Source organism: Mobula birostris, chromosome 25 (genome assembly GCF_030028105.1).
Source record: "Mobula birostris isolate sMobBir1 chromosome 25, sMobBir1.hap1, whole genome shotgun sequence".
Classification (NCBI taxonomy): Eukaryota; Metazoa; Chordata; class Chondrichthyes; order Myliobatiformes; family Myliobatidae; genus Mobula; species Mobula birostris.
Genome location: NC_092394.1, coordinates 56,708,143 through 56,724,500, shown reverse-complemented (window position 1 = coordinate 56,724,500; position 16,358 = coordinate 56,708,143). Strand labels below are relative to the sequence as shown.

The following is a 16,358-nucleotide window of genomic DNA, read 5'->3' as shown; positions in this document are numbered from 1 at the left end:
ACAACATATGGTAGTAATTTTTTGACTGACAATCTTGTGCTATTGCATAGTTTTGGTACATCCAAATTACTGGAGCTCCTTTTAGTTCATGATTATATAATGTCACACCAGGTGGTGATAGAGGTTAAAAATTAAACAGGAAAATTTTACAGCCTCATCAATGTCTGTCACACTATTAATAGGGTTATATTCTATAGGTTGAATGGGAAGCTTCAAAAAGATGTCTTAATTCATGTCGCACTGCATCATTTTTGGTGCTAAAATTATACTTTCACAGAACCATTGATAAGTAAATACCGTTAAGTAACATCCGGGAAAACTGCATGCATCAGATTATGAAGTGATGCAATTAGGCCCAAGTTTTTCTCCAAAACCTTTTCTATTGTTTAACTTAACTTAGGCGGGAGGAGAAGATGGCAGCGCGCCGCGCATGTGCAGCTCTCCGGTGAAAAATGATGTTGTATTTGTTAAATAGGGGTCATGGACAATTCTGATTTGATGGAGAATGGACGTGAAAGCACAGAGGAACATCTGGAGAAATTTCTGAAACGCCCGTTCGCTGCTGTCGTTACTGTGTGGTCATGAATCTTTCGGAGGGTAGGCCTCAAAATCCCCGGGCTTGCCTGCTTTTGGCGACCAAGAAGGAGGTTGAATCGTTTGGACAGAGATGGTGCTCAGTACTCGGTGTCAGAGAGCTGATCAGAGCTCGAAGTTTTCAGATGACTCAGAGTCGGATTGTGGTCGGCATGGCAGGGAGAGTTTTTCTTCCTTCTCCGGTCTGCGTGAGATGTGGGACATTTGAGAGACTTTGAACTTTACTGTGCTCACAGACTTCTTCATCAAGTTATGGTATTGTTACACTGTTTGTAACTATATGCTATAATTATGTGCTTTTGTCAGTTTTTTCAGTCTTGGTCTGTCCTGTGTTTTGTGATATCACACCAGAGGAAATATTGTATCATTTCTTAATGCATGCATTACTAAGTGACAATAAGAGAGGACTACATGTCTTCATAATCATAAGCTTCTCATGATTAATTTCTGCACTTCCAAGTTTGAGCAAACTTGAAACAAACTTTCCTGCACGTAGATTGCCTGTCAAATACGCTCACATATTGGTTTTGAAGCGTTGTCCTTACTGTGCAGGAGGGAAATTCCACCATTCAGTTCACTGAGTCTGCTCTGTCATTTAATCATGCGCTAACTCTGAACCCCATTCAGCTTTGACGCCCTCACTAATTAAGTACCTATCAACCTCTGAAGAGAGGCTTCACTAGAAGAGAGATCAAGTCAACCAGCAGGGTTGTAGCTGAGGCAGTCGAGACAGGATCAGCATGAGTGTGGACCAAGTCTGTCCAGAGGGGCAGATAGTCGGACAGTGTATCCATTTTTTGCAAACCCTTCAGTAGTTGCATAGACACCTGAAGAGTAGACTATCTGTTGGATGGAAGCCACCAACAACTCTGATAGAGGCAGATGCCAAGTTTTTAAGCTTACCAGTGGGAGGTGGTGCTTTAGCACTGCTGGCTCACCACCTCGAGGGAATCTTGATCATAAGCAGGCCGAAACTCCTGAAGACAGGTGACAGATCAACTGATGATCCCACTGGTGATAGCACAGGACAGTTAACATCTTAGTCCACGTGTATTTTCAATTCAAGTACCTATCAACCTCTGCTTTAAATACACACAATGACTTGGCCTCCACGGCTGTCAAGGGCAAAGAATTCACCACCCTCTGCCTAAAGAAATTCCTCATCTATTCTAAAGTGACTGCCTTGTACAGGTGTCCCCCGCTTTTCGAACGTTCGCTTTACGAAACCTCACTGTTACGAAAGACCTACATTAGTACCCTGTTTTCGCTTTCAGAAGGTGTTTTCACTGTTACGATAAAAAATCAGCACGCGCCCCGAGCAGCCGCTCTCCCTGGATTCGGAATGGCATTGCTTTAACATGTGCCTGTGAGCAGCCGTTTGAAAGATGAGTTCTATGGTATCGGAAAAGCCTAAAAGAGCTCATAAGGGTGTTACACTTAGCGTAAAACAAGTAAGCGTTTCAATCGTGGTGAACGAAGTAAGGACAAAGTGAGTTTGGCTTGTGGAAGCTGACGAACATAATGTTGAAGAGGTTTTCGCATCCCATGACCAAGAACTGACAGATGAAGAGCTGATGCAATTGCAAGAAAAAAGGATAACAATCGAAACCGAATGAGTAATGATAAAGTACAACTTTAATTTTTGAAAGGGTACGTTGGCTTAGGGGATATTTGCAGGATGGTTTGAGTCCTTACGAAGAACTGTGTGATAGGAAAATGCGTGAGGCTCAGCAGTCAAGCAAGCCTTCCACATCAGCCACAGCAGAGGACGAACCTTGACCTGCGACATCGAGGCGAGCAGTCATAGGAGATGAGCTGCTTGCTCTAATGGAAACAGACGACGAGATGACACCCCAGTGTCCCACCACCCCAACCCCCTGGCCACGGACAGATTCCGATTCACGGAGAATGCAACAGTAGCCGCGAGGCACACAGCACATCTTTAAGAAAAAAGCCAAAATAAACATGCTAATTAACTAGGTGCCGCCGACACGTAATTGTTGGCCCAGAACAGAGACAACGCAATCGGAAATCGGCACTGATCTGGGCCAACAATTACGTGCCGGGCGGCACCTAATTAATTAGCATGTTTGTTTCGGCTTTTTTCTTAAAGATGTGCTGTGTGCCTCCTGGCTACCGCTGCACTGCTGCATGCTTCGCGGCAATGTATCGCCAGCAGCCTGGAGGGTGGGGGCCACTGTACCACCCAACCTGCGACGACTCAGTCTAACACACCAGCATCCGTGTGCTCGGCGCTGCCTTGCCGATTCCGGTAAGTGATACTACACTGTACATACATTATTTTTACTTTATATCGGCTGTGTATTTTTACGTGTTATTTGGTATGATTTGGCAGCTTGGTAGCTTAAAGGTTACTGGAGAGCGCTTGCGCTGTGTTTTTGCCAACAGCGCTTGCATGAGATTTTCTGCCGACGGCACTTGTGTGAGATTTTCACTACAGAGAACAGTTCAGTAATGATTGTAGAAAAGTATTTCTACTTTATATAGGCTGTGTATTTATCATATCATTCCTGCTTTTACTATGTGTTACTGTTATTTTAGGTTTTATGTGTTATTTGGCATGATTTGGTAGGTTATTTTTGGGTCTGCGAACGCTCACAAAATTTTCCCATATAAATAAATGATAATTGGTTCTTTGCTTTACAACATTTTGGCTTACGAACCGTTTCATAGGAACGCTCTACCTTCGGATGCCGGGGGAAACCCATATTCTGAGTCTGTGATTTCTGATCCTAGACTCTCCCACTACTGGAAATATCCTCTGCACATCCACTCTATCTAGGCCTTTTAAAATTTGATAGATTTCAATGAGATCCCCCCTCATTCTTCTGAACTCCAGCAAGTACAGGCCCAGAGCCAGCAAACACTCGTCATACATTAACCCTTTCATCACTGAAATCAATCACACCTCCTCTTGACCCTCTCCAATGCCAGCACATTTTGTTTTTAGATATGAGCCCCAAAACCACTCACTACTCCAACTGTGATCTGACCAATTCCTTGTAAGGCCTCAGCATTACCCTTTTAACTGTTTACTATTTTTCCAAGTAAGTGATGCATTAAATGCTTTAGTACCCCATGGAATTACTGGTAGCATTTGATCAGAATCTTCAGCTAGTACTAGAGTCACACCTCCCATTAATCTATTATTGTGTTGAAGATACACTCAGTGCATTATGGACTAAAGTCACACCTCCCATTAATTTGTTAATTTATTAAGATACTTCTCCGTGGATTGTCACCTTGTCGTGGTGGAGAAACTTGTGTGGTCCTGTGATCCCGAGAGCAATGCAGTCTGGAGCTATGCTCCTGGTCGGGTCACCTATGGCGATAAGATCTAGGGTGAGGTCCCTGACAAAGAACAATCCAACCAAGACCTCAACGGTGGAACAGATGGACGAAGTTACTTCGAACCCAAGGGCTGTGAAGACGGATGAAGGCTGCAACAAATCCATCAGCTCCAATTGTTGTGGTCCCCATGCTATTGGAATCAGTTGGTTGATTTGTGAAGTATCGTGTGCTTCTTGGAGTGCAACGTCAAGTACACGTTAAACAAATACATGCACCGGTGTCTTCACTCTGTGGGCCACTTCAGATCGAAAACCATCATCCTCGACCTCGAGGGACAGCCACGACGACGACACTCATTGCGTTATGGACTAAAGTCATACCTCCCATTAGTTTATTATTGCGTTGAAGATACACTCATTGCGTTGTGGACTAAAGTCATATCTCCCATTAATTTATTATTGTGTTGAAGATACACTCATAGCATTATGCAGCGTGGAAATATGCTCTGATGCTCAACTTGTCCACACTGTGCACCTGTACCTCTTCGATTCACCTGTATTTGGACCATGCCCCTTTAAATCTTTCCTATCCATGGAACAGTCTAAATGAGTTTTAAATTTTCTAATTATACCCACCTCTTACGCTTCTGCCAGTAACTTATTCCACATACCCATCACCATCCTCAATAGCTTCTCAGGTCCCATTTATATCTCCCCTCTTACAGTAAACCTATAGTTTCTAGTTTTAGACTCACCTATCCTGGGAAAAATATGCAAACCTTATCTATGCCCCCAATGATTTAGCTTTACAAGGATCACCTTCAGCCTCATATGTTCTAGTGAGAAAAGGTCCAAACTGTACTTTCCCATTTGATCTAATGCTGACCATCCCTCTTCCTCCACAGATGCTGCCTGACCCCCTGAGCTCCTCATGATGGTGAAAACAGCCTTCTCCCAATTCAAACATTTAAGTTCTCGACTATTATTTCTTTTCATAACTACAGTGAAAGTTACCAGGTTATGGTCATTTCCCACTGACACTTCATCCACATGCTTGGCTTAATTCCTAGAATTAGCACTGCGTACTGATTTCATTGAGCTAAAGAGATATAGAACATGGAAACAGGCTCTTCGTCCCATTTTGTCCATTAATATCCCCTCTCCCCTTTATAATGACCCTACTTGCATACACACCTCAGATTCTACCACTCACTAACACACTAGAGAAAATTTACAGACTGTATGTTTTTGGGATGTGATAGGAAACTGGAACACTGGAAAAAAAACTCACTCATTCACAGGAAGAACCTGTAAGCTCCACACAGACAAGACCCGAGGTCACAACTGATCCTAGATCTCTGGATCTGTGAGGTAGCAGCTCTACAATCTATCCCCCTGTACCACCAGGAACAGTTATTGTACTTACCTGAAGGACTTATTTAGTTATACAATTCAAAAAAGTGAATAACTGTAGATGCTGGCAGTCTGAAATAAAAACAAAATGCTGTTAACACTCAGTAGGTCAGACAGCTCCTGTAAGGAGAGAAGCAGCTAACATTCAGGTCAATGATCTTTCATGGGAACTGTTCTAATAAGAAGTCTTTGACCTGAAACATTAACTTGTTTGTCTCTGCACAGGTGCTCCCTGAATTTCTGAGTATTTCCTGCATTTTCTGTAAATTGAATTCAACACCACTATATAAAATGCAATGTTTTAGTCTAAAGATTAGAGGTGACTAAGGGTGCATAGTGTTTAGAAGTAGTGACAGAAAGATTGGTTAGATGACAGACTAACTAAGGAAAAGAGAGCTTGGCAGAGAATCAGCCTAAAAAAGAATTGATGTTTGGAAGAGAGTAGGTGATTGAAACAGTGTTTAAGAGGTCTAAGAATGATTGAAAGAGACAACATTGTGAGGGAGGAATGACCAAGGGAGTAAGTGCATTGGGATATCAGAAACTGAGGGTATCAGGGAATGGGAGAAACAAAACAGGGAGTCCTCAGGAAGTAGAAACTAGGAGGGTGAATGTTGGCAAGGGTGAAGGAGAGTGGGAATGAAAGAAGTAGTATGAGCTTTGGGTGAAGAGTGCCAGGGAACAGTGACTGGGGCATTGTATAAGATTACAAATAAAAGAGGGGAGAAAGTGTTGAAAACCGATTCGGTACTGAAAACCAATTGATCAATGTCAATGCTGGGTGATGAGGTTACAGGTAGTGATAGTGATCTCTGATGGTTCATGGTGCCTCACAGATGCCCAGATTTCAGCTGCCAGATCTGTTCAGAACCTGCCTCATCTGTATGTTCATAGAGCCAGTCAACACCATGGAGGATGTCCTTAAAGCAGTGGTCCCCAACCACTGGGCCGTGGACTGGTACCGGGCCGCAAAGCATGTGTGAGGAAACGATACGATTTCGCGACGTGACTGTGTTGCCGACCTGCCAGTTGGCGCCTTCTTGCCTAGACTCTTGGTGGCAGAAATATTGCCAAATGTAACTGACCAAAAAACATTTTCCTTAAAGGAAAATGTTTTAGAAAAAGGATGGTAAGTACTTCTTGTGCAGATAATTTTAGCATATAAAAAAGCCAGGGAAAAGCCCAAAAGCCAAATGAATTTTCTGACGCCAATCACATTGGGGAAAAGCCAGATTTCTGAAAGCCTGATTTGGCACTGAAAAAGCCGATCTGGTAACCCCGTAATCAGTCAGCTGCATCTTTCCTCATTCCCTGTCACACCCACTGTTGAACTTGAACACACACAAGGTCATTACACACATATCATCCATGTCAGCGCAGGAAGATGCTCAACTCCTCCAGCTTGCAAATGACAGCAGCCTGAAAAGTATGTTTGACATACATCTCTGTCGGCATTCTGGATCAAAGTCAAAGCTGAATATCCTGAGATAGCCACGAAAGCACTGAAAACGTTGCTTCCATTTCCAACATCATACCTCTGCCAAGCGGAATAGACTGGACATAAGGAACCCCCTTCAAGTATTGCTGTCTCCCATCACCCTTCGATGGGACCGCCTTGTTGCAGGAAAACAAGCCCAGGGCTCCTACTGATTCAGCGATATTGACGTGTTGCAATGATTTTATATGTTCATACCAGGAAAATATGCGCTGCCTGTTTAATATGCAAACGTTAACTTAAAATGTTATGATGCTATTGACTTATAAGTGACTTATAATTGATTTATCATTATATTCATGCCAGGAAAATATGCGTTGTGGTGTTTAATATTAAATTCGTTAGCTAAACCCTTTTAGAAACAAAATTGAGTTTATTAGCCACTTATAAGTGACTTATAGTTGACTTATCACCTATATTCCGGTCATGATTAACACCCCACTCCCCACCCATCGGCCGGTCCACAAGAATATTGTCAATATTAAACTGGTCCACAGTGCAAAAAAGGTTGGGGACACCTGCCTTAAAGATACCAGCATGGATAGAAGACTGGCTGACTGGCAGGAGGCAAAGGATGGGAATAAAGTGGGGCCTATTTCTGGTTGGCTGCTGGTGACTAGTGGTGTTCTGTGGGGTCGGTATTGGGATTGCTTCTTTTCACATTATATGTCAATGATTTGGATGATAGAATTAGACTATAAGACATAGGTGCAGAGCTAGGCCTTTCACTCCATCAAGTCTGCTCCGCCAGTCCATCATGGCTGATATATTATCCCTCTCAACACTGTTCCCCTACCTTCTACCTGTAACCTTTCACACCTTGACTACCTCAACCTTTCGGACCGGTTTAATATTGGCAATATTCTTGTGGACCAGCTGACCCGGGGGGGGGGGGGGGGTGCGGAGGTTGCCAGCTTTCTCACTCCCAAATAAGGGACAAAAGTAGCAGTCAAATACGGGACACTTGTGTTTACCCCAAGGACGACCATGAAGCCTTGCGCGGGCACCTCTGTGCGCATGCATGACATGTGCATACATGACGTGTGCATGCGTGTACATGCCAATTTTTTTTCTACAAATCGGTTTTGGCTTAAGCTTCCCGATCCTGTTAAGTGAAACTACACTGTACATCCATTATTTCTACTTTATATAGGCTGTGTATTTATCATATCATTCCTGCTTTTACTGTATGTTAGTGTTATTTTAGGTTTTATGTGTTATCTGGTATAATTTGGTAGGTTATTTCAAGCTCAACACAGTGCGTGACAGAGAATGAGGAAAGGTGCAGCTGACTCATATCTCCAAATCATATCGTTTCTTCATGGCCCAGCGGTTGGGGACCACTGCCTTAAACATTACCAATGACTTGGCTTGCACACCATCTGTGGCAATGAATTCCACTGATTCACCACCCCTTGCTGAAGAAATTTCTGTTCTAAATGAATGTCCCTCTATTCTGAGGCTGTGCCCTCTGGTCCTATACTCTCTACGTCATTCAGTAGGTTTCAATGAGATCCCCCCCCCCCCCCATTCATCTAAATTCCCGTGAATACAGGCCCAGGGGCATCAAATGTTCCTCATACATTAACCCTTCATTCCAAGAACCATTTTTGTGAACCTCCTCCGGGCCCGCTCCAATGCCAGTACATCTTTTATTAGATAAGTGGTTTCTTTTCCAATGCTTCCTCCTACATACATTTTAGATACTATAATTAACCTTAATCCATGTCAGAAAGGTGCATCGGCTATTGTTTATAATATTATTATGAAACTTAGGAAAGCTCCATTTGATAAGATTAGGTCAGATTGGGAACAAGAATTGGGATCTATTATTTCTGTGGATGACTGGGGGCAGATTTTACAATTAGTCAATACTTCCTCTATCTGTGCTAAACATTCCCTAATTCAATTTAAAGTTGTTCATAGAGCACATATGTCCAAAGATAAATTAGCTCACTTTTATTCTCATATTAATCCTTTTTGTGATAGATGTGCGGGGCAGATAGCCTCTTTAACTCATATGTTTTGGTCTTGTCCTACTCTGGAAACTTTTTGGAGAGACATTTTTAATATTATCTCCAAGGTATTGAATATAGATATCTCTCCTCACCCTATTACTGCTATCTTTGGACTACCTAAAATTTCCAGTAATCTTTCTCCTTCAGCCCGTAGAATGATTGCATTTCTTACTTTAATGGCGAAAAGATGTATTTTACAACATTGGAAAGAGCTTAATGCTCCAACTACCTTTTTTTGGTTTTCTCAGACGATATTATGCTTGAATTTGGAGAAAATTAGAAGCAATCTTTATGACTCCTCATTTAAATTTGAACAGACCTGGAGATCTTTTATTCAATATTTTCATTTAATGTACTATATACCCTTCTTGTTTTTTTTTACTGTTTTTTATGGAGGTCGGGATTGAGGACGTGATTTTAAGTTTTTTAACTCTGTTTGGTTTCAAGTTAGCCCATTGCTTTGCTTTGCTTTTAGTTTAGTTGCACGGTGGGTTTTTTTGGGTTTTTTTTTTCTTTTTCTCTATTGATATATATATAAAAATTAGTATACTATTATGTTACCTTGGTACGTTATGTTTAAATTACATTGTTTGTATCATTTTTTTTGTATTAATATTTCCTGTAATTTTATTATGTTCTAACAGTGTATTAGTGCCTATATGGCTTACCTTTTTGTATACTTATTCAATAAAAAGATTTAAAAAGAAAGAAAGATAAGTGGCTCAAAACTGCTCACAATACTCCAAGTGTGGTCTGACCAATGCCTTATAAAGCCTCAGCATTACATCCTTGCTTTTATTCTAGACCTCTTGAAGTGAATGCTAACATTTTATTTGCCTTCCTTATCACCAACTCAACCTGCAAGTTAACCTTTAGAAAATCCTGCATGAGAACTCCCAAGACCCCTTGCACCTCTGATTTTTAAAATTTTCTCCCCATTTGGAAAATAGCCCACACCTTTATTCCTTCTTCCAAAGTGCATGAGCTTGCAATTCCCCACACTAAGTTCTATCTCAAACACGAGAAATCTGCAGATGCTGGAAATCTAAGCAACATACCCAAAGTGCTGGAGGAACTCAGCAAGCCAGGCAGCATCTATAGAAAAGAGTAAACAGTCGATGTTTCAGGCTGAGGCCCAGTCCTAATGAAGGGTCTCAGCCCAAAACGTCGACTGTTTACTCATTTCAATAGATGCAGTCTGGCCTGCTGACTTCCTCCAGCATTTTGTGTAATGGGGGACAAAGAAATGGCAGATGAACTGAATAAGTATTTTGCATCAGTCTTCACTGTTCAAGACACTAGTAGTATGCCAAAATTTTGAGAGTGTCAGGGGCAGAAGTGGGTGAAGCTGCCATTACTCGGGAGAAGGTTCTTGGGAAAGGGAAAGGTCTGAAGGTAGACAGATCAGCTGGACCGGATGGTGTACACCCAGGGTTCTGAAAGAGGTGACTGAAGAGAATGTAGAGGAATTATTAATGATCTCTGAAGAATCAACTGGTTCTGCCATGATTCTGGAGGAATGGCAAATTGCAAATGTCACTCCACTTTTCAAGAAGGGAGAGAGGCAGAAGGGAAATTATATGCCAGTTAGTCAGTGTATTGGACAATATTGGAGTCGATTGTTAACAATGTGGTTTCGGGGTACTTGGAGGCACATGATAAAATGTCCCAAAGTCAGCTTGGTTTCCTTAAGGGGAAATCTTGCCCTTTAAATCTGGTAGAATTCTTTAAAGAAATAACAAGCAGAATAAAGAAAGGATGATCAGTGGATGCTGTATCAGTATTTTCAGAGGGCCTTGGACAAGGTGGCATAGAAGATTGCTTAACAAGTTAAGGGCCCATGGTATTACAGGAAAGATACTAGCAAGGATAAAGCAGTGGCTGATTGATAGGAAGCAAAGAGTGGGAATAAAAGAAGCCTTTTCTGGCTGGATGCCAGTGACTACTGGTGTTCCACAGGGGTCTGCGTTGGGACCGCTTTTTTTTTATGTTATATGTCAATGACTTACATAATGGAATTGATGACCTTGTGGCAAATTTGTGGACAATACAAAGATAGGTGGAAGGACGGGTAGTTTTGAGGAAGTAGAGGGACTAGAGAAGGACTTCGACAGATTAGGAGAATGGGCAAAGATGTGGCAGATGGAATGCAGTGTTGCTAAGTGCTTGGTCAATCACTTTGGTAGAAGAAATGAAAGGGTAGACTATTTTCTAAATGGAGAGAAAATTCAAAAATCTGAGGTGTCCTTGTGCAGGATTCCCTAAAGGTTAATTTGCAGGTTGAGTCTGCGGTGAAGAGGAGAAATGTGATGTTGGCATTCATTTCAAGAGGTCAAGAATATAAAAGCAAGGATGTAATGTTGAGGCTTTATAAAGTACTGGTGAGGTCTCACTTGGAGTATCAGAATCAGGTTTATTATCACTGGCATGTGACGTGAAATTTGTTAACTTAGCAGCAGCAATACATAACAATGCAATACATAACATAGCAGAGAAAAAAATAATAAATAAAATAAAAATAATAAGTAAATCAATTACAGTATACATATATTGAATAGATTAAAAAACATGCTAAAAAACAGAAATACTGTATATTAAAAAAGGTGAGGTAGTGAAATTTAAGAGATTACTAGACAAGTATATGGAGGAATTTAAGGTGGGGGGTTATATGGGAGGCAGGGTTTAAGGGTCAGCACAATATTGTGGGCTGAAGGGCCTGTACTGTGCTGTACTGTTCTATGTTCTATGTAGGTAGTGTCCAAGGGTTCAATGTCCATTTAGAAATCAGATGACAGAGGGGAAGAAGCTGTTCTTGAATCACTGAGTGTGCACCTTCAGGCTTCTGTACCTCCTACCTGCTGGCTAACAGTGAGAAAAGGGCATGCCCTGGGTGCTGGAGGTCCTTAATAATGGACGCTGCCTTTCTGAGACGCCGCTCCCTGAAGATGTCCTGGGAACTTTGTAGGCTAGTACCCAAGATGGAGCTGACTAGACTTACAATCTTCTGTGCCTTCTTTCAGTCCTGTGTAGTAGGCACCCCCCCCCCCATACCAGACAGTGATGCAGCCCGTCAGAATACTCTCCATAGTACAACTATAGAAGTTTTTGAGCGTATTTATTGACATACCAAATCTCTTCATGCTCCTAACGAAGCATGGCCACTGTCTTGCCTTAACTGCATCTATATGCTGGGACCAGGTTAGATCCTCAGAGATCTTGACACCCAGAAACTTGAAACTGCTCACTCTCTCCACTTCTGATCTCTCTATGAGGATTGATATGTGTTCCTTCATCTTACCCTTCCTGAAGTCCACAATCAGCTCTTTCATCTTACTGACATTGAGTGCCAGGTTGTTGCTGTGGCACCACTCCACTAGTTGGCATATCTCACTCCTGTACACCCTCTTGTCACCACTTGAGATTCTACCAACAATGGTTGTATTGTCAGCAAATTTATAGATGGCATTTGAGCTATCTGTCATCCATTTATTCTTTATGCTTTTTTCTTTTTTAGGAATCACTGACTTTGCTGATTCTACCAAGGCATCCTTTAGAGTGTTAAATTCCATTTCTACATGATTGCTATCGCCTTCAACAGATTCTATTTCTAGACTTTAAAATCTATTCCTTACTTCAATTGTAAGTTTTTGTCTTAAGTTTTCTAAAAATCTCACGGAAGAAAGGAGACAGAAGAAAGCAAATCCTATAGAATATAAGTCCTTAGATAAAAAAGTTATGTCAAAAAGCCAAAGAAGAATGGTTAAACCAGGAATGTGAGCATATAGAAAGAATCCCTATTACTGATCCAAAAATGTTACATCAACAAATCAAGAATATCACTGGTAAAAAGCTCCTCTGTTCTTCAGGTGGATGTTTGAAAGCAAAGGACGGTACCATTATCATGGAAAAAGATGCGATTATGAACAGATGGACTGAGTATATTCAGGAATTGTTTGAAGACGATCAAGGCGAAAAACCAGAAATTAAGAAAAACATTGAAGGTCCAAATATTTTAAAATCTGAAGTTCGTAATGCAATAAATAAGATGAAGAAAGGAAAAGCAGCAGATCCTGATGAATTAGTAACAGAAGAAATTATCGCCCTTGAAGATTATGGAATTGAAAAACTTACTGATTTAATCAATAACATATATGAGACTGCAATAATACCAGGAGATGAAAAAAATCAGTATTTATCACTCTTCCTAAGAAACCTGGAGCAATAGAATGCAAATTACATAGGACCATAAGTTTAATGAGTCATATCACCAAGATACTTCTAAGAATTTTGATGACAAGAGCTAAAAGTAAGATACAAGCTGAAATAGGAAAAGAACAATGTGATTTTGTGAAAGACAAAAGTACAAGAAACGCAATATTGATGTTAAGGATACTACGAGCTATTCAAGTGCAAAAAGATTTGTTTGTTTGTTTTATCAACTACACAAAAGCATTTGATAAAGTGAAGCACAGTAAGTTATTTGAAATATTACAGAAAACTCTAGATCTAGATTTGAAAGACCCCTCCCTAATCAGAAATCTGTACTGGGAACAAACTGCTGCTGTAAGAACAGATGGAGAAGTGAGTCAGTTTACGAAAATCAAGACAGGCGTTAGACAAGGGTGTGTTTTCTCCCCTGATTTATTTAATGTGTACAGTGAAACAATATTACAAACAATAAGAGACATCTTGGGAATCAAAGTTGGCGGTGAAAACATCAATAATTTCAGATATGCAGATAGCACTGTGTAAATTGCAAGTACGGAGGAAGAACTACAAAACTTAATTGATATAATTGTTGAAGAAAATGCAAAAATGGGTCTATCTATGAATTGTAAAAAGACAGAATGTATGGTGATATCCAAAGAGAAGGAGAACCCTATCTGCAGGTTGAGAATAAACGGGGAAGACATAAAACAAGTACAGAATTTTTGCTACTTAGGAAGCTGGGTGACAACAGATGACAGGTGCGACATGGACATCAAAAGAAGAATAGGGATGGCAGAAGACACCTTTACGAGAATGAAGTGTATACTGACCAACACTAAACTAGGCATGACAACCCACCTCACAGTACTGAAATGTTACCTTTATCCAGTTGTGTTATATGGCTCAGAATGTTGGACAATATCTAGTACCATGAGGAAATGAATTGAAGCAGCAGAGATGTGGTTTTTGAGGAGGATGCAAAGAATATCATGGATGAAACAAGTATCTAACGAGGATGTCATGATCAGAGCAAACACAAAAAGAGAAATAATGTATGAGATCATGAAACAGCAACGTGACTCCATTGGACATGTGATTAGGAAAGAGAAGTTAGAATGCATGGTAATTATGGGAAAGATTGAAGGGAAGAAAGCAAGAGGAAGACAAATGATGATGGAGACAGCAACCAGAGAACTGGAAATGAATACCAATGGATTGATCCACTTGACCCGAAACAGGAGTGTGTGGGCCATGGCAGTCAAAGCTCAAACTGGGCATGACACCTGATGATGATGATGATGATTTAAGCTATGCCTAGCCACACAGTCATGTGTATATAGAGTAGAGCAGTGGGCTAAGCACACACCCCCCAGGTCCATCAGTGTTGATCGTCAGTGAGGATATGTTACCACCAATCTGCACAGATTGTGGTCTTCCAGTTAGGAAGTCGAGGATCCAATTGCAGAGGGAGGTACAGAGGCCCAGGTTCTGCAACTTCTCAATCCGGATTGTGGGAATGATGGTATTAAATACTGAGCTATAGTTGATGAACAGCATAGGTGTTTGTCTTGTCCAGCTGGTCTAAAGCTGTGTGGAGAGCCACTGAGATTGCGTCTGCCATTGACCTATTGTGGTGACAGGCAAATTGCAATGGGTCCTTGGCTGAGGCAGGAGTTCAGTCTAGTCATGATCAATATCTCAAAACTGTGAGCAATTTTGAGCCCTTTATCTAAGGTTCCAAGGTTGTCAAGCCGAGGAGTGGGAGTGCAGACAAGCTCCCACCACCTAAAAGTGTTCCTCACAGCATGCGCATCAAATAGCCTCTGACAACCAAGTCTAACTCCTGGCCTTCTCGTGTGGCTTAGCCTCTAAGCCCAGAGGAACTGTTTCTACTGACAGGAGAAGGGGCGAAGGTGGGTCCTGGCACCTTAAAACCAGCGCTTCGGGTAGATGGAGCTTGTCAGCCTGGGAAGGCAGTCCATCTAAGAAAGGGAAATCTCTGATTTCAAACCTCCGCTGCCTTGCAGCCATACCCATTCATGGGAAAGGCTTCGGGAGTAAACCCTGAGGACAAATCCGGAGCTGGAATCCGACGTTGCCTTCAATCTCATTCTGGCAACTCCTGTGACGACACTGGTGCCAAGCTGTATCGGCCCTTGCCCTTTCCTAGGACAACATCGGCGTCGTGGAAAGGGGAGACTTGCTGCATGGGCAACTGTTGGTCTTCCATACAACCTTGCCCAGGCCTGCACCCTGAACTTTCCAGGCGCAGATCCATGGTCTCACAAGACTAACAGAAGCCACCACATCTAAGAAAGGATGTGCTGAAACTGGAGAGGGTTCAGAGGGGGTTCACGAAAATGATTCCAGGTTTGAAAGGCTTGTCATTTGAAGAGCATTTGATAGCTCTGCGCCACTGGAATTCAGAAGAATGATGGGTGATCTCATTGAAACAGATTGAATGTTGAAGGGCCTTGAAGGAGTGGATGTGGGGAATGGTGGGGGAGTGCAAGACCAGAGGACTTCAGAATAGGGAGGTGTCCTTTTAGAATGGAGATGAGGAGGAGTTTCTTTAACCAGAGAGTGCTGAATCTGTGAAATTTGTTGCAACAGGTGGCTCTGGAGACAATGTCAGTGAGGCTGGTGGGAAGGGAGGATTGAGATTGAAACTTGAGACCCAGTTCAAAGTTATCCCAGCTAAACGTTAGCAAGTTAAAATATCACTTGAATCACACTGTTGGTTACATACCTGTATTGGTGACACAGCAGCTGCTGGTGGGGTTTTCAGAGGGCTTGGACTAAGAGGGCTTCGTGGAATGGCAGTTGCACTAGTGTTAGGGACAACTAGAAGACAAAATGTTAAAATAATTATATTTAGCACAGATAGCAATGTCAAGGTCATAGTTCTGAAATACAGTTCAACTTTAATGGTACCACATAAAATAATCAACACAAAGAGAAGTCAAATGGAATTTCCATCATAATAGTAAGCTCAAAAAGCTAAAAATGTGGAATGCTAAAAGCGAGCAAGGCTCTTTTAACCCTGTAAACAGAAAAGATTCTGCAGATGCTGGAAACTCATAGAAACACATACAAAGTGCTGGAGGAACTCAACAGCTGAGGAGCATCCATGGAAAATAACAGTCAACGTTTTAGCCCGAGACTTTTCATTTAGGCTGGAAAGGATGGGGGAAGAAGCCCAAATAAGAAGGTGGGAGAGTGGGGTAGGCAGAGAGGGAAAGGGGAGGTAATTAGTAGTAAAAGATAAAGGGCTGAAGAAGGAGAAATCTGATGGGGGGGTGGACCATGGGAGAAAGG

The 16,358-nt window shown here is 41.7% G+C and overlaps 1 protein-coding gene across 10 annotated transcripts in view; it reads right to left on the bottom strand.

The window, feature by feature from the left end:
• The window catches only part of specc1la (sperm antigen with calponin homology and coiled-coil domains 1-like a), a 267,927-nt gene that overhangs the window by 139,949 nt on the left and 111,620 nt on the right, over positions 1 to 16,358 (bottom strand). For all 10 annotated transcript variants that reach the window (XM_072243781.1, XM_072243776.1, XM_072243777.1 and 7 more), the window contains one exon: positions 15,790 to 15,884. In XM_072243781.1, coding sequence (XP_072099882.1) covers positions 15,790 to 15,884 — 95 coding nt within the window. The remainder of the gene's footprint in view (positions 1 to 15,789; positions 15,885 to 16,358) is intronic.